The sequence below is a fragment of the Capra hircus genome, chromosome 10, assembly GCF_001704415.2.
Source record: "Capra hircus breed San Clemente chromosome 10, ASM170441v1, whole genome shotgun sequence".
In the NCBI taxonomy this organism is placed as follows: Eukaryota; Metazoa; Chordata; class Mammalia; order Artiodactyla; family Bovidae; genus Capra; species Capra hircus.
Genome location: NC_030817.1, coordinates 80,680,435 through 80,705,087, shown reverse-complemented (window position 1 = coordinate 80,705,087; position 24,653 = coordinate 80,680,435). Strand labels below are relative to the sequence as shown.

The window sequence follows — 24,653 nt, the reverse complement described above, 5'->3', positions numbered from 1 at the left end:
ATCCATTGTACCGCTGGACAGATTCTCTTGGACTACTGATCCATCTAACTGAATAGACATCCAGAATTCGGCGATTTGAGTAGCTTCGGGCTTTAGGTCAAAGGTTTTTTTCTACGCTAAAATCTCCCCTCCTCCGCCTCCTCTCCTCTTTGCCTTATCCTCTCAGTCTACTCCCCGGCCCCGCCTCCTACTCTGGTCCCAGCCACGCCTTGCAATGAAAAATACCGCCTTCTCTACGAATTCTTCCGGGTCGCCAGGCAGGGCCACGCCCAGCCTCAATCCGGCCCGCCCCACAGGGGGAGCGAGCGTCCCGGAAAAACGCATGCGCAAAAGGCTATAGCGGCGTCCCAGAAAAGGCACGCTCTAAACCTTGCGCAGGCGCGTTAGGTCGTGGTCGGGATGAGAGTTCTTGTGGGTGAGGGAGGGCCGGAAAGGGGTGGGGGCGGGAGGGAGCAGGTTTATAAAAAGAAGATACAGCCAGAAATTGAGGGCTTAGGAGACTGTTTCTGAGAAAGGGTACCGTCTCGTGCACAGGATACCTGGCCTTTGCCTCCAAGCGCTAGGGGCCGAATCTCCCTAAACCCTGTGTTTCACCGTGCACGCATCGCGGGGAGGGGGCAAAAAGGAGGGGAGAAGGCTGAAGTCAGATGGAAGGGCACCAGAGAAGGGGGCCACATGCGAGGACGGAAGCCCCCCACCCCCCCACCCCCGGGCGGATAAACACCTCGTATTTTCTGATCAGGTGGCGGGACGGGCTTCATTGGGACAGCCCTAACCCAGCTGCTGAAGGCCAGGGGCCACGAAGTGACGTTGATCTCCCGAAAGCCAGGGCCAGATCGGATCACGTGGGTATGTCCATATTCTGGAGGCTTGGCAAGAAGAGTTAGTTGGGTAGCGCTGAGCGAGGCCTCGAGGCCCCTGTGTGCTTTCTCCCACAGGATGATCTCACGACGTCGGGGTTGCCCCGCTGCGATGCTGCAGTCAACCTGGCGGGAGAGAACATCCTCAACCCTCTCCGCAGGTCAGCCGGGCCCTGAAGCCGACATTCTTCAGAGCAGAGGGTCGATTCTGATGGGAACCTGTGAGCTGTGGAGATTGGGGCTGGCAGGTGGAGAACTCAACCCATATTCCGAACTACTCGTTCCCTCACCCTCTCCTCCACACTCACTTGCCCTTCTTCCCAGTCAGTGGACCTTACTCCCCATTCAGGATGCCTCCAAGTACCTGTGCCTTTTCCCGCTACAGGAGAGGTGGACCGTTTCTCTAAGCCGCGATGAGGGCTTTACTAGGCGTGGATATAGATGGGCTCCAGGGAAAGAGGGAAGGAAGGGTATGTGCATGTATTTAGTGGTATTTTATTCCCCCCTGTGTTTCTCCTATGACTGAGCATGCATGCACGCATGTTTCTCCTGCAGGTGGAATGCAGCCTTTCAAAAAGAAGTTCTCAGCAGCCGCCTGGAGACCACCCAGACGCTGGCTAGAGCCATAGCCAAGGCCCCACAACCCCCCCAGGCCTGGGTCTTAGTCACAGGTGTAGGTATGCCCCCCACGTCACCAGCCTTTAGACTAGACAGGGAAAGGAGGGAGTACAGTGAGGGGTAGCTCAGGCTCCAGAGTGCTGGCCTTTTCCAGGCACAGGAACTACCTAGGGCCTCATTCCACGCATATTTCTCCTGACTTTGTGCACTTTCACTGAGAAATGGGGACCTCAGAGAAAGTGAGAGGAGTGGCACTGCTCCCAGTGCCCCTTATTTCTCATAGCACAGAGCTTTAGGAACAGAATTGTCAGTTTTTGTATTTTGCCTTTGGGACCAAATTTTATACACACACACAGACACACACGTTTAGTCGCTTAGTTGTGTCCCACTCTTTGTAACCCCACAGACCGTAGCCTGCCAGGTTCCTCTATCTGTGGGATTCTCCAGGCAAGAATACTGGAGTGGCCAGTCCCTTCTCCAGGGCATCTTCCCGATCCAGGGGTTGAACCCACGTCTCTTGCATTACAGACAGATTGTTTACCACTGAGCCACCAGTGTAGATATACATACCTACACATACACACACATACACACTATGTACACTACACGTACATATACACTAGTCACTGTTCTAAGTGCTTTGCACATATTCCATATAATCCTCACAAGAAACCTATGTGATGGGTATTATTCTTAAAGATGTAAAAGTTGTGCACAGAGAGGTTATGTAATTTGCCTGAAGTGACAAAATAAATAATTTTGGAGCTGAGATTAAAACTCAGGCAGCCTGGCACCAAAGTCTGTTCTTAGCTTCTGCACACTAGCAGTCTCAGCTTAGCCCTCTAATGAAAGATAAGAATGACTCCAAGGCAGGAACAGGTCAGCTCAGGGAGAAGTTGTAGGGGAAAATATCCATGGCTCTGACTACCCATGGAGAGATTCCCAAGGTACCAAGGAGGGTGAGGTAAGGGGAGCCTTGACTGCAACAGGCCAGATGAGACAAAGGACACCCAGGGCAAACCAGTGCTATTCCTCCGGCAGCTTACTACCAGCCCAGCCTGACTGCGGAGTACGACGAGGACAGCCCAGGAGGGGATTTCGACTTTTTTTCCAACCTCGTAACCAAATGGGAAGCTGCAGCCAGGCTTCCTGGAGATTCTACACGCCAAGTGGTGGTGCGCTCCGGTGAGAACAAGGGGTCTGGGTATCAGACAGGGTTGGTATCTTCTCTGGGCCACGAGAGGGTGGGGATAAGGGAAGCTGAGCTCACAGGAGATGCCACCACTTCTGGCTGACCTGCAGGTGGGAGGACAGGACAGCCCAAAGAGTGCCACAGCCCTCACCTGCCACAGAGTCAGTATAAGTAAAGAGTGATGAAGGGAAAACGGAGAGGAACAGTGGGGGTGCCTGGAGGTCGAGGGGCCTCCCTATACCATCCTTCTTGCCTGCTCTAGGGGTTGTGCTGGGTCGTGGAGGCGGTGCCATTGGTCATATGCTGTTGCCTTTCCGCCTGGGCCTGGGGGGCCCCATTGGCTCAGGTCACCAGTTCTTCCCCTGGATTCACATCAGAGACCTTGCGGGAATCCTGGCTCATGCCCTTGAAACAAGCCATGTGCAGGGGATCCTGAACGGAGTGGCTCCTGCCTCCTCCACTACCAATGCTGAGTTTGCCCGGGCCTTGGGCACAGCCTTGGGCCGCCCAGCCTTCATCCCTCTCCCCAGTGCCGTGGTACAAGCTGTCTTTGGACAAGAACGTGCCGTCATGCTGCTGGAGGGCCAGAAGGTGGTTCCACGGCGGACACTGGCTGTTGGCTACCAGTATTCTTTCCCAGAGCTGGGGGCTGCCTTGAAGGAAGTCATAGCCTAAACGGGGAAGCTCAAGGCAGGGCCTGAGGCCTGTTCCTCAGCAGGGGCTTGCTGGTGAGAGACCGCATAAGCTCGGGTTCTCCTCTAGAGACTGAAAACCATCTGGTCCTTAAGCCCTCTTTCTTGCTCACTGTCCCATTGCCCCATCTTATAGAGATTTCCGCTATTTCAGGGTTACAGTTGCATCAGGTTGGGACCTTCAACTCCTCATAGATAAATATCTGTTTGGTCTCCTTGTGTGTCCTGTTCCTGCCCCATTTCTCCTTCTTGTTATTCAGAGAATGTTTTGCAGTTTAGGCAATAAAGACAAATTAATTGACTAGCTTCAGCTCATCTCTTTGTTCTAGATTCTCCTGAAATTTATTTCAAGGAATGTCCTCCGAGATGACCCTTCCCTTTATGTGGAGCTTTGAAAATGGTAATGGGCAGCATCTCCCTTCTTGGTCCCTTGACTGCTGAAAGAGCTGGCAACAGATTTGCGGCACAAGGTTATAACACAGGTAGAGGCGAGAAGACAAGAGGAAAAGTGATCCATTTCCAGTGGGCGGTGTGGTCACCCTGCATACTTAACTTGTTCACACAATGCTATTAGGGTACCAGCAGAGGAAGAAACAAGGCCAGAGTCTAGGACAGCCTCTGGCCTGTCACTGGACAGCAGTGAACTGATAAACAATCACACACTGGCCTGTTCATCAAGCTGCAGCAGGAACAAAGCTGTGCAAAGCTTAGGACTGTCGGTAGCTAAGGACCTGCCTCTCATCTCAGGCTGCTTCAGTCAACCAGAGTCCCTAGCACAAAAGGGCAGATGTTACCTCAAGCCCACTGCACATCCACCAGCACTGAAAGTGAAAGGTACAAGGAACCTATCAAAAACTACAAACTTGAACATTTCGGGGGAAAAAAGTCCCAAGTATTCATCGAGGACCATCTCCCTCTATCAACCCTGACTTCTGCCACAGTTTAACTAGAAGTAATTCCCCTAGCTCCCAATTCAGACCATGCTAACCAGTTTCTTTTCTTCTGAGGGGACTGTGGGTTGTCTCTGAATCACTGTCACCGCCCCAGCTAGGCTCTCCCCAATACCACTGCCCCCAGCCCTGCTTAGTGTGCGCCTCAGCCATGGGGAAGGGTGGCAACACTGGGACCCAAGGGCCGCCTCCATCGTTCACCTCCACATGCTAGTTGCTGGTATGAGGATCTCAGGTGATTTCAACTCCCTGTATCACTCAGGCAGCAGAAGTCAGAGCCTAAAAAGAGGGCCTTGTCCAGGGACTTGCTGCAGGGCTCAGACAGCTCTGAACCCAGAGGCACCTGTCCTACTTCTTTATCCGGTCTTGGACTCTGGGAAGTCGCCTGGCTCTGTACTGTTCCTGAGGGAACGACTGGCCTCAAAGGTAGAAGTAACAGAAGCATGTTTAGGGCTGCACTGAAGGAAGGACTGACTGGTACTGTCTATGGATGAATGTGCTGCCTCGGAGGTCGTAGAGTCCCTGGCACCGGAGGACTTCAAGCAGATACAGGACAATGACATGTAGGAACCAAAGTGGACAAAGAAAGTCCTGAGGTGACAGCAGTTGGTCCGACTCTGGTCCTTCTATTGTCATTTTCCAGATTAGTTCCTCTAGGTGCCACCTCTGTAGACCCTTCCCATCTGCACACACGCACACACAGAGCAGAAGTGGGATTCACTTTATGCGACATATCTGTCCGGTAGAGAAAATGCTGGGGTCGGGTCACACGATCGCTGTCCTCACAGAACATGGCTTCATCGGTTTGGTGACTGCTCAGCGCTCGAGCAAGTGCGTTAACCAGAGACTGGGACTATCCGACACATTCGTTCATCTGTAAACAAACACCTGGATGCAACAGGAGAGCTGCCGTTGAGAGGAACAAACCCTGAGAGTTTACTGGTAATGCAGTCACCCTAATCACCTGTTCTGTAAATGTGGATTGGGGGGGAGGGTTGCCCAAAAGGGACGCAGCCATTACAGGGCACATTATACTGAGGGTGCAGTGTTAAAATCCAGGGCACAGGCCCTGGGGACAGAGGACCCTCAGCTCTCTGAAAGTGAGGTTCTGGTTAAGAAGCCTGTGCAACCACAGACAGACACACCTGAGACTTGGTCCAAGTACCTTTCGTCCAAAGGGTTTTCCTCCACGTTCTCATCTCTCCTCCCAACGCATTTTTACCCCCATCTTGTAGGCAGAAGTAAAGACCAAGATCGGTCAAGGTGACAGGCAGGCACAGCTGAGACCAGAAGCCAAGCCTCCCTCTGCCTTCTCCACCAGCTCGCTGCTGCCCCACTGTGACCCAGACCCCAGAACACTAGCCTTTCCAGGGGCCAGCATTCCCTTTGGTGTGCCCAGGAGCCCAGCCAGGCCTGGGAAGCATCCCTGTCCTCTGGCCTTCAGAGCAGCAGCCACAAGGAGGAAAGGCTTAGCTTCCCGGCCACCTGTTCTCCATTCCCCTCCCACCTACCCTAGCCTCCACCCCCAGTTCGGCATGGAGGAGGCAGTCCCAATCTCCAGAACCCACCCCTTGCAGCAGCCCCCACTCCCTACAGAAACCCTGCGTAAGGCAAGGTTGAGAAGTTAAGGCTGAGAAGAACCTCCTGAGAGCTGGTCGAGGTCCTGACTCAAGATGAGATCAGGTCACGTCATGGACCTGTCCCCAAAGTGCTCCACACCAGAGCATTCCTCACATACGAATGCTCTTCCTCAGAACTTCCCTGACACAAAGCACCAACTCAGGGGGAGACTGGGGCGGGGTGTGAGCAGCAGAGGGAACCTCACAGGATGAGCTGAACTGGGTGAGACTGGAGCTGAGCGGGGGGGCAGCCACTCAGCCAGGTGAGGCTCAAAAGTTGAGACTAAGCAGGGCCTCAGAGAGCTGGTTGATGTCCCGGCAGTACGGCTCACGCTGCAGGATGAAGTCCACCTTGTGATCCTGGCCCCAAAACACCTCCAGCAGTTGGCGCCGAAGCCGCTCTGTCTCCCGCGTCTTCCGAATGCCACCATTGCCTTTTTCCTCTTCTTTTCTCCCCGGCTGCTGATTACTGTGCTCTGTGACGCCCCTGGCAGAATGCTGAGGCTTAGAAGACCCCGGTGCCCTAGGAAGAAGCAGAGAGAACAGAAGGAGCTGGTAAACATCCTAGAGTGAGCCTGAAGTTCTAGAAACTGACCACCGAGTGGCAGTATCAACCCACTTCTGAAGGGAAGATGGCTGGTTCCTTTGGAACCGGATGGCGAATCTAGCTTTAGTCTAATAGTTACTTTCTGTCCAGCAGAGGGCGTACTCGACGCAACCAGCTAGGAGTAAAAGCAACCATTTACCGAATAACTCCGTAAATAACTCCGTCCAACACACTGATGAGGGGAAACAGGAAGCAGGAGCTTCCTTCCCAGCCAGAAGGGTCTGCGTCAGGATTTCTTGGGCCAAAGCCCAGGCAACCTGAACTACTATAGGATAAAGCTGGCCTGGATTGAGTCATTTTTCACCCGACTCCCCAGGCCTGCTGGGCCCCTGCAGAGCAAGAGCAGGGCTGCCTAGGAGCATGCAGGGCAGTACCTGACAGGTTTCTTCAGGAACTCATCCAGGGTGGGGCCATTTCGCCCCAGGGGGTCATCCGGCACCATGAAGAGGTTTCCCACAAAGGTGAAAGGCAGCAGGCTGGATGGGCACAGAGAATGTGTGGTCACAGGGGGCCCCTTGCCAACCGCCCAGACAGCGAAGACCAACACCGTCAGAAGCTGCCGGCTACCATCCTTCAAAGCAGTGTCAGCCCCTTCCCAGAGTCCTCACCCGGTGGCAGGGCAGAGCTGGCCTTAGAGAAAAGTCTGAGTCTGTGCCCTGTTCTCAGGGGAGGGCTCCCTCACCGCTCTCTGATGATTGCCATCCACTTCTCAGACTCCTCTGCCAGGTCCCGGAACTGGTCGTTGGAGACAATGATCCCGTCGGTCTCTTCAGCCAGCTTCACCATGAACCTGTCTCGAAAACCACAGCAGCCATATTGGGATTCTCCAAGGTCCCAACCCCAGAGCGCGTTATCGACTCCCGTGACGCACTCCCAGTGATGGAGATCTGGCCCCTCACCTTGAACCAGCCACCAGATGACTGACTGGATACAGGCGCCATGGGTTAGAAAGGAAACAAAGATGAACCCTTTCATGGTCTCCCAAAAGCAACCCCTCCAGTCACAACCCTCCACAACACTTTGTGTCTTGTCAGAATGAGACAGAAAGACCTGGCTCTGGCTCTGGCTTCTTCCCCGCTGCCCCTTGAATCAGTGACAGATCCCTCGTGCGCCTCCCCTGAGGCCTTCCACTCCGCTTCCTTCATTTCCAGTCCTGCCATTACCACCTGCACTACTTGGACAATGCAACTGAGGTACCACTGCATAGCCTCCTGATAAGGGGGTCTCCTGCCCCCAGCCATTTACCACCCTCCAGCCTCTCCTCCCCTGACAGAACATGCTCTTCCCCTACACAAGTCTTCCAAACTTGCCCTTTATCTACCAGATGTTTCCACATCCCAGGCTTGGCAGCTAAGGCCTAGCAACTAGCTCCAAGCCACTCTTACTGCCTTATCTCTCCCCATCCTCCCTAATGCACTCATAGCTCCTGCCAAAAACCAATGATCAGATTTCACCTTGTTCTTCAAACATGCCCTGCACTGTCCGACTTTCATGTTTCTCAAACTGTTCCCTTTATTCCCTCCATCTGGAAGGAAACCAGACCTCACTGATGAGAGGATCACAAGGGGAACATCAAAAAAAAAAAGATGCCTGGGCCCCATTTTAATAATTCTGATTCCACAGGAGTGGGGTAGAACTCATGAGATAAGTCTTTAACAGGTTTAGAAACCAAGAGATCCAGTGCATCCGATATCCTTGTCAATCAACAAAAACTCTCAAATCCTTCCTTTCCCACAAGACCCCAGCCAGAAGGGAGATCCCTTTCCTCTCAGTTCTGTAGTGTTTGATTTATAGTTTCTTTGGGCTTTTTGAAGTCATGAATGCAGTCTTCCCTGATTCCTGCCTCCTTCGGCAGCCCAGACACCTAGGACCCCACAGGCAGTCAGTATCTGAAAAACAGTGTGGTATAGCCTTGGTCGTTTAGTCGTGTCCAACTCTTTGTGACCCCATGGACTGTAGCCCGCCACACTCCTCTGTCAATGGGATTCTCCCATCAAGAATACTAGAGTGGGTAGCCATTCTCTTCTCCAGGGGATCTTCCTGACCCAGGAATGGAACTCGGGTCTCCTGCACTTCAGGCGGTTCTTTACTGTCTGACCACCAGGGAAGCCCTAGTGTGGTATATAGGGGACCATTAACCAGCATTCAGTATGACAGATGTCTGCTTCTGAGCTTCTATCTGGGAAACAAAGAGATGACATTATAAATATATAGGGTACCATATAATACACAAAAGGTATTTTCAAATTAAGGATAACTGTACTATTACCACATGAGATCGTATGTTGTTCCCCAGTATTCAGTAGGTCTGTGCTACATGCCACTGTAACTAGGCAAAATACAAAATTTATATTGTGCCTCTGCCTGTCAGGACCTACACAACTGTGCAGACACGTGCCTTCAAAATTTATTACAAGTGACAACCTTCAGTTTTAATTGTGTCAATATGGCATGTAAAGAAGGTTCTGTATTTCGGATAACCTGTGAAATCTAGGCCTAAAACAGAACTGCATTGGGAGAACATGAATTGTCTTTTTTGTAGAATACCATTTACCTGTTAGGGAGTAAAAGCTAAGTATTTGAAAAAACAAAATATATAATCAGTACAGCTTGGGAACTCTTTTTTAATTTAAAATTCAGAATCCTGGAGAATAAAGAACTTATCACGGTAATTTTTTCAAATGGGTTAGTTAGCTTTTAAAATCCACCCATGGGATGTCCCTGGCGGTCCGGTGGTTAAGAATACACCATCTAATGCAGGGAATGAGGGTTCAGTCCCTGGTTGGGGGAACTAAGACCCCACCTGACACAACAAAGATCCAATGCAGCCAAAGGGAGGGAAAAAAGCCTATTGAAAAATAATAATAATAAGATCCACCTGTCTCCCACACTCTGTACACCAGGGAGGAAATGTGTCTTGTGTTATTCAATTAAACCATCTAGCAGCTTTAAGTTCTCGTTTTTCCTTTGCCACGTCATAGCCTTTGCCAAGAGAACTAACTACTCCGACCCTCTGTCTGTCTCCATTTCTGTACAATGGAGATAAGACGCCCTGCCACACTTGATTGAGTCCCTGAAAAACTAAAGAATATCACTGTCTTCCAGCAGAGCACCTTGAGTGAGGCAAGCACATACCTTAGCTTCTTTTGACATTCACAAGGAGGATGAATGAATGGAAGAGGAACTTAAGACAAAGAGGTTAATCCACTAAGAGAATCTACAATAACTATGCAACTTGAGGCTCAAATTCAGACCTTCAAATTCTAAGACCATTGATCTTTCACTTATTTTTTTTTAAATACCATGTTTTGTACAGCCGTATTATGCATGGAATCCATGCTTTATTTATCATTATTTGGATCATTTACTCTGGTTTTCCCAGAAGGTTGGAGAATTTCTCTATGTGTTTGGACATCTAGGTTGTAAGAGGCATTTGTCAGCTAGCTATTCGTACCACCAGCTTTCCCATGTTTCCATTAAAACAGTGTTTTCTAGATGGTAAGGCACTATTAATATAAATACGAAGCATCCTTTAGTGTGATCAGTAAAAAAGTGAAGGATGAAACAGAGTTGTTCACCCTCCATCTCATCCTGTCTGCAGGGCAGCTTCACCTCCCCAGACATAGGGGCACACGAAGAAGCGGCCCTTTTCCCACGACTCAAGCCTTAGTGTGAAGGGGCCAGAGCTTCTGTCTCCCCCTCAGTCTCCCACCAGGCTCCCTGAATGTCAAGTCTGTGGACAAGAGAGAAGCAAGTACCTGTCATCGTAGGAGGAGATCCTCTTGCCATCTAAGACCCGGGAGGGTGTGAGGGAGAGCAGGCTGAGGGAATACAGCTTGTGCAGGAAGTGACCCTCTAGAGAAACAGAGACGCACAATGGGGTTATCCCCAAGGTGAACTCGGGGCCCATCCCCAGACACGAGACCAGGCCCAACTCACCTCTGACCTTGGAGTCCTTACTGAAACGCCACTGAGGCACAAAGACAGTTATGTCGCGGTGGCCTCGGTCCCAGAAGTACTGCACGGCAATGGCGATGCCCCGACTGGAGAAGTAGTGCTGGAGGCCGTGCCTGCAGTGGGAAGGGGTCAGCACTCAGGGCCCTCGAGTGGAGGCCTGGCAACCTGGCTGCATTGCCCTCCGCTTGGCACACGTCCCCAGGGTGAACACAACTGCCCACCTCGACCTCATCCCCTCCCTGGGACCCTCAGCCCCACCAGGTACTCACACCATGGCCACGTTGCTGCCATCGATGACGATATGGCGGAGGTCTGGCTTGCCCGGCACATTAGCGAGGCACAGGGTGAAAGGGTCTTGGAGAGCCTCCTGGAAACGCTGTGTGCCAGTCACCAAGTTGCCCCCCCGGGTGCCTCGTTTCCATGGAGACCCCCGGCCTCGAGCCACAACCAGCTGCTTGTCTGCTCGCTCTCCCCTGTCCCCTCGGTCTCCGCAGTGCCACGGGGGTTCAGGCGCGGGTGGGGGGCTGGGCACTCTTGGAGGTGAGGCTTCCCCATTATGGAGCCGCTGGAGGAGGGAGGCTCCCCGGAGCTGAGATGCCCTCTGATAGGGGCCCTGGGTACCAGGAGGCTGGCCCTGGACCCCGAGCCTTCCTCTTTCCTGGGGCACTCCCTCCTTCCCCAGGGCCTTCCCTTTTGGAGGCCCTGCCTGCCCGGCCTCTCCTCCTCCCGACTGTGGCCTGAAGGCCACTTGTCTCTCCCAGGCCTCTTCCCCGGGCCATTCCTTCCACCCCAAATCCATCTCCCTGGCACCACTCTGCTTTGTCCCCTCCTTCTCCACGGCATGTCTCTCTCCCGTTGACTCTTGCCACCCTGTAGGTCCTGTGTCCAGAGACACTCCACTGTCACCCAGGGGAGTCCTGACTCCCTGCTGCTGAGCGCCCAGCGGACCTGGGCCCCCCCACCCCCAGGACAGGAATGCTTGGGGCCCCTGCCCCCGGGATGCCTCCTGCACCAGGCTCAGCAGCTCCTCCTGGATGGCCTGGGGCAGCTGCAGCAGGGCCTCTGTGTGGGCATCCCCCCGGGCCTGCAGCAGGGCAGAGAACTCTCTCAGCACTCCAGCACACTGAGAGGCTCCAGGGGATGGCCCCAGACGAAAGTCCCAGCTCAGCCGCTCCACCAGCTCCTCCACTCGACTCTGGACCATGACGAAGGCCTCAGTCAGGCCACTGACCATCAGCGAGCCGGGCACTCCAGGCACCAAGTGGGCAGATGTGCTCCAAGTCAGGCAATCAAGGAAGAAGCCCTGGGCTCCCAGAAAGATGCAGTGCAGTTTGGGTGGGTAGTGGATTTCATTCTGTAGCTCCGGGCTACAGAGACCCTTCAGATACTCCTGGGGGAAAAGGGAGGGAAGGCAGGTAGGAAGAAAAAGGAGATTGCTGGAATCTTAAGTGGTCCCATAGCCTCTTCCGGCCCACTGCTGTCTCCTGAGCTCCAGGATGCCTGGGCAGAGAAATGGAGCCCTACAGATCCTGAAAAAGGTGGGGATTAAAAGAGGATGGAGAAACTCACTTCTTTCCCTTTTCAGTTGACAACCTGTGGCTGAATTTCCATTTAGAACTCGACTCAACTTAAGATATTGCTATAAGTAATTGGTTAAAAGGCTGTCTCTTCTAAACATTTATGTGTGTGTACGTATGTTGCATATTTCCATCGTAAGGATCATCAACACTAACTTTCACAGAGCTCACGCATTATGCCTTACGTGCTTTATCTCGTTCACAGTAAATTCAGTGAGGTGGATACTGTTATTATTCATACTTTAAAGATAAGGAAACTGAAACTAGGACTACAAGGATAGTATTCAGTGGTGGTGCCTTACTGGAAGCCCTGACTAACTCTAGAGGAAGCAATGTGGGCTTCCACCACACAGTGAATTCCTTGGTGGGGCCTGCTTGCCCAACCAGATTATCTCTATCCTCCCCAAGAGTACAAACTGATTTGACCTGAATCACTTCTTTCCAAACCCTGGCAGAACCTGGGTCATTACAGCAGAAATGAAACCAAAACTCTGGACAGAGAATGTGCAAGTTCGTCAAAGCTCAGGGCCAGTGAGACAAGCAAGAAGTGAAGATCCTCCCCAGCCCCTCCTCTCTCCTGCCTCCTCGGGGGAGGGAGTCATCGTTTCCCCGGAAGGGTCAAGGAGAAGCATTCACCTTGGCTCTGCTGGCGTTCTCTTTGGGGCCCTCCAGCTGCAGCCAGATGTGAGGGTTCTCAGGACAGTCCTTCGGAAGGACGCTCATCCCCACCCTGAAGATGCGCTCCACGCGGGGCAGCTGCTCCCGCACCTTGTCCTCGGCCTCCGCAGACACCGCAAAGCGGTCAGGGGACAGGGAGCCGGCCCCCCAGGTAGGCATGGCTGCTTGGCCGCCCGACCCTGGGAAAAGGGAAAGCAGCTCAGAGCCTTGATGTCCCCTCAGCGCAAATCTTGGTCTCCTGGCCTAACCAGCTAGCAACAGGTCGTACCTAGTTATCAAACCTGTAAACAACCCAGGAGGTAACCACCACTTCAGTCCAGTTGGAATAGGGAGGGAATGTCAGATTATCTGGACACGGGGGGCTTCTCCCCGGAGACGAAGTCACGGATAAACAAGGCTGTCTATCTGGGATGGCCGTGTGGCCTTGGGAAAATGACGACCACAGCCCTGAGCAGGAACGGGGAGGAGGATCCAGCTGGGTCTGGAGGCCAGCAGTGGACAGGTGACGACAAAGAGTCCCTCTCCTCCGGGTCTCTGCAACCTCCGGGTCCAAGACGGCCTCTTAGAGATGAATCCTCACCGGGGCTTGAACTGGGTTCTCCTCTGGGGACCCTCGTCGGCCATTTCCAAGGTTCTGGCCACTCCCACCCCTCCCCTCCCCCTGCTGCCCCCCTCGGTCGCGCCACGCGCCCCACGCTGGGCCGAGGGGCCGAGCCGGGCCCCGCCCACAGCCGCTGGCGGCTGCCGCCCCCCGCCTGCGCTCGGCGCTGCGCCCTCTGGCTCCCGCCGCCCGGGCGCGGGGGAGAGCGCGCCTACCCGCCTCGCCGCCCGCTGCGGCCTCGGTCCCGCCGGCGCCGCTCGGTGCCCGCCGGCCCCAGCTTCGCCCGCGCCCCCGGCCCAGGGAAGAAGGGCGGGGGGCCCGAGTCGGGGCGGGCCTTTCCGATTCCTCACCCAACGGGGACCTCTCTTCCCCACATCACAAACAGTTTTTTGAGTCACTTCCTGGCCGGGGGCGGAGTCAGCTGGGCCCCTCCCGGGGCTGGGCCAGCACCGAGCCCCGAAGCGCGCCCCCGCCCCCGCCAGCCGCCAGCTGCTCCCCGCCCCCGGCCCGAGCCCCGGCCGCGGCCCCGGCCCTGGCCCCAGCGGGGCCCCGCCCCCGGCCCCGCCCCCGGCCGGCCCGCCCCCGCCCCGCCCACTCGCCCGCTCTGGCTCCGAGCCCGCCGGGTCAGGTCTCCTCGCTCCTCGGAGTTTTCGGGCGCTCGGCGCAGTTGTTTCTCAGGAATGAGGAACCACTTCAGGGAGAGATGGAGGTGAAGAGGGCCTTAAAGGGACTAATCCAGTCCCTTCGGATGATGACATAGAAGACCAAGAAAAGAAAAAGACTGGCCCAGGGTCACAGGATAGTGACACCCTTGACCCAAGCACTTTCCACCAAAACAATTGTGGGGATAACACAAGAACATTCAGAACATTCCCTTTCTTCCAACAGTGGAAAAGATACTGCTAAGAGGGCTGCTGACTTGTGAAGGATTTTTGAAGAGGGTAGGAGTGAAGAGGAAGGGGCTGTCACACATCTGCTCACACTCACACACGCGTACGTGCACTCAGTCTCACTCAGACACCCAGTGGTCCCAGTTCCAGCCTTCAGTGCTCTCCGGCGGGGCTGCCCTGGGGTTCTGGTTGTAGCCCTCCTGTCTGGCTGTCTCATTTCTCCTCTCCCTCCTAAAGCCCAACTGCTGTCATTTTGTGCCCTGCCAAGGAGGCGGGAACTGCAGTGACAGCAGGAGTGAGAGGCAGGACAGAGTCGTGGGGCATGGAGAGGGATGGAGAGAGAGACGCCGAGACCAGGTGACCAGGAGTCCCAGAGAGAGAGCTGAGAAGCAGGTTGAGGGGTGGGGAGAGCCTGGGGGAGAGGCGGGAAGAACCGAGCAACAGAAAGAGAAGGTTCGTGGGTCACAGAGCCACTCAGCCATGCTGGGAACAAAGCGACACTGGCCGCCTGGTCCCTCACTCAGCCTGGGGTTGCCTTTGGCCCTCACACTTCTGGCCCTGAGGGCCGGGTGGGCCCAGGAGGGGTCAGAGCCAGTCCTCCTGGAAGGTGAGTGCCTGGTGGTCTGTGAGCCCGGCAGAGCTGCTGCAGGAGGGCCAGGGGGAGCAGCCCTGGGAGAGGCGCCCCCTGGAAGAGTGGCATTTGCTGCAGTCCGCAGCCACCACCACGAGCCAGCAGGGGAGATCGGCAATGGCACAAGTGGAGCCATCTACTTCGACCAGGTAATCCCCCTACCCTGCAAAGGCCTGGAATCACTGTCCAAGCCCACTCTGCTGCTAAGGAAATGGCTCTGCTGTGGGGCCCACTGCCCGTCTCCTTTCCCTTCACTCCCACCATACCTTCCTTCCCTTTCTCGTCATTTCTTTTAAATCTGTCCATTCTTCCTGTTTAGTCTACTTGCCACCCCTTCCTTTCCTTACTCACTGCCCCTTCCCCCAGTGCCGTGGCTTCTCAGAGCCCCAAGCATCCCTGAGCCCCACTCAGCAAGGTCTGCTTCCCACAGGTCCTGGTGAACGAGGGAGGTGGCTTTGACCGCACCTCTGGCTCCTTCGTGGCCCCTGTACGGGGTGTCTACAGCTTCCGGTTCCATGTGGTGAAGGTGTACAACCGCCAAACTGTCCAGGTGACCTGAACCCTAGGCCCTGTCCCATTCCTGGCTCAGGAGGGGGAGGGAGGAGGGGAGCGCAGGGGACCCCCAGTCAGACCTCCATTAACCTATATCCTGGAGGGCCAGAAGCAAGAGGGGGGAGGGCCTGCTTAGCAGAGATTGGGAAGGAGGCACAGAGTCCAATGTTGGCCACCTATCAGTCATCCAGGAGGGCGCACTGAGCCCCAGCTTCCAGAGTGTCTCTCTGGGGGTGGAGAAAAGGAGGGAAGTGGGGTTCCTGGGACAAGGGCCAAGGAGAGGCGCTAAGTGGATTCCCCTCCCCAGGTGAGCCTGATGCTGAACACATGGCCTGTCGTCTCGGCCTTTGCCAACGATCCAGATGTGACCCGGGAGGCAGCCACCAGCTCTGTGCTACTGCCCCTGGACCCTGGAGACCGGGTATCTCTGCGTCTGCGTCGAGGGAACCTGCTGGGTGGTTGGAAATATTCAAGCTTCTCTGGCTTCCTCATTTTCCCACTCTGAGGACTCACGCCTTTCAAGGATGGAAATCTAGCCCCTGACCTTTGCCCTCTGCCCTCTGCCCCAGAAGTATTGTCTTTAAGGCAGGAGAGAGATGCCCTCTGGCTGCATTTTTATTCTACTTGCTTGCATGGGACCCTGTGCCAGACATCCAAGGTGAAGAGTAGAGCTCTGGTGTCTCAGGACCTGCCCTTCTTACTCCACCCCCACAATTGCCCCCCCAGCCTCCCACTGCATCTCCTGCCTGTAGTCCTCGGATCAGGGCAGGGTTTGGCAGGTAGGGAGACCTGTGCTACTTTGCAGACTCTGCTCTTTCTGTCCCCCACCCCCCCCAACGCTGCTTCCTGCTTGGTGCTATTTGGGAACAGGTGGTTCAGGTGAGCCTGACAGGCCCCTGCATGGGACCAGATGGACCAGCCTCAGCATACCCAGCAGGCTCCTTCCTGTGAGGAGTGCCAGCATCACAGATCTCAGCCATTGCAGTCAAAAGCTGAGCCAGCACTGTGTGGGCCAGGGCAGGAGGAAGGCTCAGCCACTAGCAGAAGTGTAGGGAGGGCAGCAGAGCAGCCGAGAGCCCGTGACTGGTGCAACAGGAAGGGGGCATGCACCCAGCCTGAACACAGTACTCACTTTTGTGTACACTGGGGCAGCCAGCAGAAGGTGAACCCAGGCATCTATTTGTGGCAGATCCCAGATGGACTCTGGCCCTCATCTCTCCACCCAAGACATGGTGTGTGTATGTTTGCTTTGGCTGAGAGCAGGTATACAGAGCTTCTTTTGACAGCTAGAGATAGAGGTAGGTCACATGCAGGCCATGGTAGGTCTGCAGGCATAGAACACATCAGTGACTGTGGCTGCCTCCTAGAACTGCTCCACCTTTATAGTCTGAAGTTCAATCAGTTCATGCTCTGACCACCACTTCCTTCCTCCCAGCTCTCTCATTGACCTTCACTGTACCTATTTCACACATCTCATAACCTCTCTTTTTTCTCCTGATTTATGGCATCTTATCCTCCTTCTCAGACTTCCTGTTAGCTTGGATTCCATGGTGCATCCCTTCAACCACTCTCCTGCCAGTATTATAAACTTTGTCTCACCTCTCTGTCCCATTGGCCCAGCATGGATGATTCTGTCAGTAAAGTAATTAGAGAATGATGGTCAGTGAGATGCTATAGGATCACTAAAGAGAGAAGATGGTGTTACAGCTAGGTTCATGGATTACAGGATACAAGGAGCTATGTTGTAGAGACAATAAATGTAAAATTGTATGTTAGAGTCAAATAAAAAAGGATTTGGTAGTGCTTGAGTTAAATAGGAAATACCAATGTGAATTTGTGGTTTTCAAAAGAAATTACTTTTTCAAACTTTATCACTAAAGTAGCATAAAACATCAGGGAAAACTCTGATGTGCATTCTTAGCACCTGGATCTTTGCCTCAAATATTATTCACCTTTAAAGGGATTCAGGCTCCCTCAGAGAATATTTCCATGCCATGAATGACTCTAGGCCTCAGACATATTGGTGAAGACAAAAAGCAAAGATCTTTTTTTTTTTTTTATGTATGGGGTAGATCTATGAAGGCAAAGGAGCAAATTTTAATAGGCTTCTACAAATTGACCTTTGTGGCATGTGTGACAATTTGATAATCAAAAGGAAAATAATATAGTTAATTGGAACAAGGTGAATTTTTAAAATCTACAACTCTGTTGTGATTTTCAAAAAGAAAAAAGCAACTATACAATGTGCAAAAATGTAGTTAATATACTGAGTGAAGAAGTATGACCATAATAGGATATTTTTAGTTAATTTTGATAAGTAGAAGAGTATAAATATAGCAGATATTATATTTATTCATAAGGTACATTTATTTTTCTTATCTGCAAAAGTAGGGATGGGTGGATCAAGAGAGCTCTGAGTAATTCCAGAAAAAAATTGGAACTGTACCAAAAATGAAAGACACTGATTGGCACCATCTGGCCATATATTACAACTAGGAAGGAAGAAATTCCAGCAGTGTGTTACATGGTGATGAATTAGTCAAACATCCAAAAGATAATTGCTCACTGCTCAAACATGATCCTTCATTTCTTGGGAAAGAAAGCCTCTATACTCCCCTACTAATTATAATCAGATTACAGTAACACTAAAACCCAAAATAATACTGGCTTAAACGAAATGGTAGATTATTTCTGTCTCACATAGAAGAATCTGCAAATAAAGAGCCCAGGAGTGGATGGCAGTTTTATGAGCATCACAGCCCACTTTCCTGTCTGCTGTTCTACCACCTTTAGCATATCACCTTCTGACCCAAGATGGCCCCTTGAGCTCCAGCCATTACATCAGCCTTACAGTCCCCAGGAAGGAGGAAGGAAGGACACACCCATTTCCTTTAAAAGAAGCTTTCTGAGAGGTGAACGTGAACATGAAGTCGCTCAGTCGTGTCTGACTCTTTGTGACCCCATGAACTGTAGCCTACCAGGCTCCTCTGTCCATGGGATTTTCCAGGCAATAGTACTGGAGTGGATTGCCATTTCCTTCTCCAGGGGATCTTCCCAACCCAGGGATCGAACCCCAGTCTCCCACATCGTAGACAGACGCTTTACTATCTGAGCCACCAGGGAAGTCCAACAATTCTGATTGCATCTCATTGGCTATAATTTTGTCATATGTGTCCACATTGGGTAGGGGTGGAAAGGCTAGAAAATAAGTCCTTATTCCAGGCAGCCATGTCCAGCTAAATGTCAGGAGTTATATAAGAAAGAAGGAGCAATTGGATATTGGGGAAAACAACCATATTGGGGGAGTTTGTAAAAATGTAAATGAGCTAAATTTGTAAATGATGTCAGTAAAGTTATTGTGTTAGTTTTCTATTGCCCTCTAACAACTACCACAAAGTTCATTTCTTAACACAACTTTGACTGATTTATTATCTCACAGTGTCTCTAGGTCAGAAGTCCAGCAAAGCATGACTGGATTCTCTGCTCGGGGTTTCATTAGGTCATGTAGGCAGGGCTGTCATCTTCATTGAACTGAAAGAATCCATTCCCAAGCTCATTTAGAATTCAGTTCCTCATAGTTGCAGGATTGAGTTTCCTACCCATAATCTTTGGGCCAACAAGGTCAGGCCAAGTACTTCTCACAGTACTTCTCTGACCTACCCTTAGGTTATGTCTCTGACTTTAAAAATTCTCTAATTTTAATGGCTCATATGATTAGATTGGGCCCACACAGATAATCCAGGAAATCTCTCTATTTTAAGACCTGTAACTTTAATTACATAGAAAATGTCCCTTTACCATTAAACACAGGAGGTTTGGGTATGGACATCTTTGGGACATCTGCATGTTATAATCATTAAACTTAAAGATGAAATAATTAAAGAGAAAGTATCCAGTTATAACACACTAATTCGTGGGAAAAGTGTGGACTTGAAAATTTCCAGTGATGTATAACGTAAACACTGGCTCATATTTTCATCATCTTAGAAGGTCAAGCAGTTCCCAGGTCCCAACCAAGAATTCATAATTAATGATAATAATTAATAATTTGATTAACAATTCAAAACATCATATAACATAAACACTGGCTCATATTTTCATCATCTTAGAAGGTCAAGTAGTTCCCAGGTCCCAACCAAGAATTCATAATTAATGATAATAATAATTTGATTAACAATTCAAAACATCATCTCACTGAGATAATATTCTTCTGAGTGAGTGAGTGAGTGAAGTCGCTCAGTCGTGTCCGACTCTTTGCGACCCCGTGGACTGTAGCCTACCAGGCTTCTCCGTCCATGGGATTCTCCAGGAAAGAATACTGGAGTGGGTTACCATTTCCTTCTCCAGGGGATCTTCCCGACCCAGGGATCGAACCCGGGTCTCCCGTGTTGGAGGCAGACGCTTTAACCTCGGATATCTAAATTCAATAATTGGTCTGAACTGAGATAATGTCCTTCTCTTGGGTTTACAAACCCATTTTTATAATGAGTGTAAGTGTAAAAAAGTTTATAATCCTTATAAGATACGTGTGCTTTACCGAAACGTTGTACTGAAACATGTAGAGAAGCTGACATATTATAATGATGATTCTACTGAAATGTGTAGGAAGATTTAAATTTAAATTTGCGATCAATGTTTAGATAATTTGATTTGCAAAATGTGTAGATTTTGACTTGGTTATATAAATAGTGTTTAAATATATAGATGATTTTTGCATAAGTGGTTTGTGAAGTAAATAAATTAGACAACAAATAAAGCACAGATGGTGGCTAGTGTTCCTCTCCAGACACAAAAATCTCCTAGGACTTTAAGGAACCTAAGAATAGAATCCAACTGTCCACCTTCCCTACACCCACGCCCTGGCAGCTGATTGCTACAAAGAAAAGTCCTGCTGAAGGATATGCTGTGCTGCTAAATCCACGGTCTCTAGCTGCCCCTGGTCCTCTGTTCTCCCAGCAGTTCTGTGGTTTTCTTTGCCAGCTTCTTTTCTCATCCTCCCCAGAATCCAGCTGAAGACTTCTGTTCTCTCCTTAAACCTCTTACTCCTCCAACTCTGCCCCCACCACCCGCAGCAGACTCTTCACTCTGCTTCAGTGAGAAAGCAGAAACCCCAGGAGAGACCCTTCCACCAGCATATCCGGAAACTCACCGTCCTCCTCATCTCTCCTTCCTATCTGGCTCAGTAGAAGTTGTATCCTTCTCTCTGTCGAGGCAGCTATCTTCATCCACCTGTCGTGGATTCCGTTTCCTGCAAACATAGCCTTTTCTTTTCCTCTCCTCCCTCCTGTAGGTTCGATGTCTCCCTCCCCACTCCCTCCTTCTGTTTAGCTGTTAAATAGACTCAAGTCTCTTAAATCTAAAACAGAAAGAGATGGATGTGGAAACAGTGGTAGACATGTCGTTACCCTCAGCTTTATATGCTAGTGAGCGTCACCTCTCCTCCCCTTTACAGCCAGATATCTATGCGCCCAGGTTGCTCACGCCTTAAGTCAACTGTGGCCTCTGCTGCTCTATCTGAACTGCCCTCAGCTGGTCACGCAGGACTCGCGCGTCACTAATGTCACTATCGTCTGGTCCTCTGTCGCTCAGGCTCTCCCTAACATTTGACCCTGTTGGCCACCTGCTCCTTCTAGACACACTCCCTGCCCCCACTTCCCTGACTGTACACGCTCTGGGCTCTCCCTGCAACTCTCTGCTGAGGCCTTTTTCAGGCTCCTGTACCCCGGCCCATCTCCTAAATGTCAGTTTCCCTAAATGTCAGGTTCTATCTTAGAATTCCTTTTGTCCTGACGCACTCTTAAAAGCACGCGTCTCTGTCCGTGTGCTGACAACTTCCATGTTCTTTAATCTCTGTCCATAACCTCCCTCCTAAATCTCAGGCTTGTACGTTGCCTGAAGTGAAGTGAAGTCACTCAGTCGTGTCCGACTCTTTGCGACCCCACGGACTGTAGCCTACCAGGCTCCTCTGTCTATGGGATTTTCCAGGCAATAGTACTGGAGTGGATTGCCACGTTGCCTATCCCACCTCAAAGTAAACCTGCTAAAATTAGGCTTTCATCCCTAAATCTGTTTCCTGCTTTATTCTCTGTGTCTAAAAATAGACCATCTCTGTTGCCCCAAGGAAACACCAGCCACAATCCTGCCTCCCTCTCCCACGACCCCCATCCAGTCACTCACATCCATCAGTTCCATCCATTGTTTCCCACCCATCCTGGCTCAAACTACCGACCGACATCGCAGATAGAGTTCTATGAAAGCATCCTAACTGGCCCCTTGGCCTTTGGTGAGTCTGTTCTTCACACTGGGGTTGCCATAGTGATCTAGTTAAAAGAGCTTCACTGCCTTAAAGCCCTTTAGGGGATTGTGGGGGAAGGGAGAGGGTCTAGGATTAAATCCATATTCCTTAATGAGATTTTTTTAGGTCCTTTGCAATCCAGATACTGCAATCTCCTTTGATTCATTTTTCGCCATTTACAGGAGTGTAGAAACTTACAAAATAGCACCATTTATTAGCTGAGGGAAAATGGCACCCCTTATGTGTTGGGGGACATGTAGCTGGCGTATTAAATTAAGAATATACAGATTATGACCTGCTAAGTGAGGAGGCACAACCCACCACATGGGATCAGCAAGTGACTCCCTCGGTTGCCCAGCTGGGGAAGTAAAGACCTGCAGTCGTTTTGATTGAAGGTACAGTACAATCCACAAAGGAAGTAAAATTGAAAGACTTATTACTTAGAGATCCCAGAAACCAGGAGCAGGGAAAGGGAGGCAGTGAGCGAGGAGAAGGGCAGTGCTCTGACCCAGTTCACATGTGAACAGGCTAGCAAGAGCGTATTACGGATAAGGTGATTGGGGTGCAGGTCACTAACTTTATACAGGTTCAACTCTAAATGGTCGTTTTCAAAGGTGCCCCAGGAAAAGCAAGTGGTAATTTGGGGCAGGAATCCTAAATTCAAGTCCTTATCCAAATGTCCAAACTCTGGGTCATTATACTGTAAAATGCCTAAACAGCAACTCGAAATAGCTTTTTTCTCATTATAGCTCAGAAAGCAAGGGCATGACATTCAAGTCAACATTGATCAGGGCCAAGAGAATTGTTCTTGGACCCAACTGAAGTAGACCAACTCTGTTTTAGTTTATAAATTGTCTTAATCTGGACCAGACTGAAATGGAGAAATCAAACCGAGATGGAGAAATCTTAATATACATTATACTAATGTATATTAATAGACTACATTAACAAAAGATGGAGAGGCCATAGATTAGTGGGGAGAAAGTAACTCTAGCAACAAAGTGAATATACTTGTGTGAGAAACAGTAAATACGGTGGTGAAGTGGTGAGCACTGGAGCCTCTCAGTAGCTGCACATGACCTTCAGCAAATTATTCAACCTCCCCTTGCCTTTTATCTTCCTCTACAAAATAGAAGAAACATTGTATCTATCCCACAGGATTGGAAAGCACAGACCAAGCATCTAATATGTGTAAGTTACTGTTACCATAGGAACTAAGAAACAAGTCAAAACTGATGCATGTCCCAAGTATTCTTGGACAATCTTTTTAAAGTGCGTAGGATTTTTGTGTTGTTTTATCATAGCCATTTACCTGTTATAATGCTTCTTTCTTTCAGATGTGTTCACGTCTACCCAGAAACACAAGGATATCATAAAGAGTCCCTAGGAAAACACGGAATAGCAAGGCTTAGGGGGTGCCCGTCTCACCAGATAGTACTTAAAAAAAAATTTATTGGAGTTTAGTTGATTTACAATGATATGCTAGTAATTTAAGTACTTTTTAATGTGAGAATGAGATACAGTATAGAATGTTCTCTGTATTTTGTTTATGTCTGGGACTGTCTGATGACTTTGTGATTTCTCTGGTTGAGACTTGGGAAACTCAGCTGCCAGTGCCCAAAATGAGAAAAGGAGACTGTGATGGAATAAAGGAGAGAAGCAGTGACTAGTGGTTTGCAGCGCCCACGGTGCTCAACTGTGGAACCATCTTCTTTATTTGCCCCTCTAAAAATAGGGGGAATCTCAAATCAGATTCTTGTAAATTGTTCAACAGCGAAGAAGAGAAATCTCACCAACAGGAGGCTCATAAGCCAATGTGTGTAAAATAGGAGTATTGCCTGCAGTTCTCTTGAGTAGAAAGTAGTGATTTTGCCAAGCCCCTCCCGGATCAACTTCCTCTGAGGGGTTATGAACCTTTCACTTACTGGCCTGTCCTAAGAGCACATGCATTATTTTCAGTGAAGGGGGTCAGGGAAGACAGACCTCTCTGGATCATGTGCTCCTGTGCTGTGGGCTCCTACGCCGTGCCCCTTCCCTTACCACTCTGCATTGTATTTGCTTGTTGAAATGCCTCCCTCACCTGGCAGTGGGGCAGAGACCATGCCACTCCCGTTGCCTCCACCCACTCCGCACTAGGCAGGGCCTGGCACACAATGGATGCTTTATAAACACTAAGCGACCGTGCCCACGTGAGCCGGGGAGCTCTCAGGAGGGAGGGCTCCTTCCGGCCCCTCCATCCCCCAACCAGTGCTGAGCGGACAAGTGAGAAGAGCAGCAAGAAGCAGACACCTGACGTGCGGAAGCTTGGCCAGGGTTAGGAAGGTCTCTGAGCCTGAGGGGCAATAACAGCCAGCGTTCTAGGACAGGAAGAAGAGACATGAGCTGTGTGATTGCCTTTGTCTGTTGTGGCTGCTATAACAAAAACAACAGAAATTCAGTTTTCACAGCTCTGGAAGCTGGATGTTCAAGATCAAGGGGCTGGCAAATCAGGTGTCTAATAAGAGCCCACTTCCTCAATTGCAGATGACCATCTGCTCATTGTATCCTCAAGTGGTGGAGAGAAGAGCTCCAATTTCTCTCTCTTCTTACAAAGACACTAATCTCATCTTGGGGGCTCCACTCTCATTACTTTATCTAAACCTTATTACCTCCTCAAAGCCCCACACCTTAATACCATCCCACTAAGGGTTGAGATTTCAACTTATAAATCTGAGGGGACGCAAACATGCAGTCTATCCCGGTGATGAAGGCTTACTCCATACCCCGCACCACAGGAGCCTCTTTGCATGGATTATTTCATAAGATCCTTGCACCATCTGAAATTTAGGAATTGTTAGCCTGCCCTAGACAGATGGGAGACCAAGACTTCAGGAGAGGACCACACAGGTGGCAGCCATGGAGTCAGCATTCAGACCTAGTTCTATTGTGTTTCTG

The 24,653-nt window shown here is 50.8% G+C and overlaps 3 protein-coding genes across 11 annotated transcripts; 2 read left to right on the top strand and 1 right to left on the bottom strand.

Moving 5' to 3' along the window:
• On the top strand, window positions 321–3,666 carry SDR39U1 (short chain dehydrogenase/reductase family 39U member 1). 3 transcript variants are annotated; one of them, XM_005685200.3, is made up of 6 exons: window positions 321–415; window positions 743–849; window positions 939–1,021; window positions 1,416–1,537; window positions 2,520–2,663; window positions 2,933–3,666. In XM_005685200.3, the coding sequence occupies exons 1-6, from the start codon at window positions 400–402 to the stop codon at window positions 3,343–3,345; spliced, it is 885 nt and encodes a 294-aa protein (XP_005685257.3). In that variant the 5' UTR covers window positions 321–399; the 3' UTR covers window positions 3,346–3,666. The 3 variants fall into 3 exon arrangements, with proteins under 3 accessions (XP_005685257.3, XP_017910143.1, XP_017910142.1); XM_018054653.1 differs by lacking the exons at window positions 321–415; window positions 743–849; window positions 939–1,021 and adding exons at window positions 1,030–1,108; window positions 1,246–1,330; XM_018054654.1 differs by lacking the exons at window positions 321–415; window positions 743–849; window positions 1,416–1,537 and having other exon boundaries at window positions 940–1,021.
• KHNYN (KH and NYN domain containing) lies at window positions 3,682–21,330 on the bottom strand. 3 transcript variants are annotated; one of them, XM_018054649.1, is made up of 8 exons: window positions 20,574–21,330; window positions 12,709–12,929; window positions 10,765–11,885; window positions 10,478–10,608; window positions 10,297–10,393; window positions 7,221–7,328; window positions 6,913–7,014; window positions 3,682–6,454 (listed from the first exon to the last, which is right to left on the bottom strand). In XM_018054649.1, the coding sequence occupies exons 1-8, from the start codon at window positions 20,680–20,682 to the stop codon at window positions 6,202–6,204; spliced, it is 2,142 nt and encodes a 713-aa protein (XP_017910138.1). In that variant the 5' UTR covers window positions 20,683–21,330; the 3' UTR covers window positions 3,682–6,201. The 3 variants fall into 3 exon arrangements, with proteins under 3 accessions (XP_017910138.1, XP_017910140.1, XP_017910139.1); XM_018054651.1 differs by lacking the exon at window positions 20,574–21,330 and adding an exon at window positions 13,567–13,825; XM_018054650.1 differs by lacking the exon at window positions 20,574–21,330 and adding an exon at window positions 13,019–13,417.
• On the top strand, window positions 13,941–23,385 carry CBLN3 (cerebellin 3 precursor). 5 transcript variants are annotated; one of them, XM_013966815.2, is made up of 5 exons: window positions 13,941–15,021; window positions 15,303–15,422; window positions 15,732–15,845; window positions 21,546–21,707; window positions 23,057–23,385. In XM_013966815.2, exons 1-4 carry the CDS (start codon window positions 14,722–14,724, stop codon window positions 21,666–21,668), a joined length of 657 nt encoding a protein of 218 aa, XP_013822269.1. In that variant the 5' UTR covers window positions 13,941–14,721; the 3' UTR covers window positions 21,669–21,707; window positions 23,057–23,385. The 5 variants fall into 5 exon arrangements, with proteins under 5 accessions (XP_013822269.1, XP_017910144.1, XP_013822272.1 ...); XM_018054655.1 differs by having other exon boundaries at window positions 21,526–21,707; XM_013966818.2 differs by lacking the exon at window positions 21,546–21,707.

Bases quoted from the DNA above. Each gene is read 5' to 3' on its own strand.
- SDR39U1 (XM_005685200.3), top strand. The intron at 1,538-2,519 runs GTATGCCCCCCA...TTCCTCCGGCAG, and splicing joins GGTCTTAGTCACAGGTGTAG to CTTACTACCAGCCCAGCCTG. The intron at 2,664-2,932 runs GTGAGAACAAGG...TGCCTGCTCTAG, and splicing joins CCAAGTGGTGGTGCGCTCCG to GGGTTGTGCTGGGTCGTGGA.
- CBLN3 (XM_018054655.1), top strand. From the start codon at position 14,722: ATGCTGGGAACAAAGCGACACTGGCCGCCTGGTCCCTCACTCAGCCTG. The intron at 15,423-15,731 runs GTGACCTGAACC...TCCCCTCCCCAG, and splicing joins ACAACCGCCAAACTGTCCAG to GTGAGCCTGATGCTGAACAC. The intron at 15,846-21,525 runs GTATCTCTGCGT...GTCTAAAAATAG, and splicing joins CCCTGGACCCTGGAGACCGG to ACCATCTCTGTTGCCCCAAG.
- KHNYN (XM_018054649.1), bottom strand. From the start codon at position 20,682: ATGTTTGCAGGAAACGGAATCCACGACAGGTGGATGAAGATAGCTGCC. The intron at 12,930-20,573 runs GTGAGTTTCCGG...CCCTTTTCCCAG, and splicing joins AAGGAGAGATGAGGAGGACG to GGTCGGGCGGCCAAGCAGCC. The intron at 10,394-10,477 runs GTGAGTTGGGCC...CTGTTTCTCTAG, and splicing joins TAAGGACTCCAAGGTCAGAG to AGGGTCACTTCCTGCACAAG.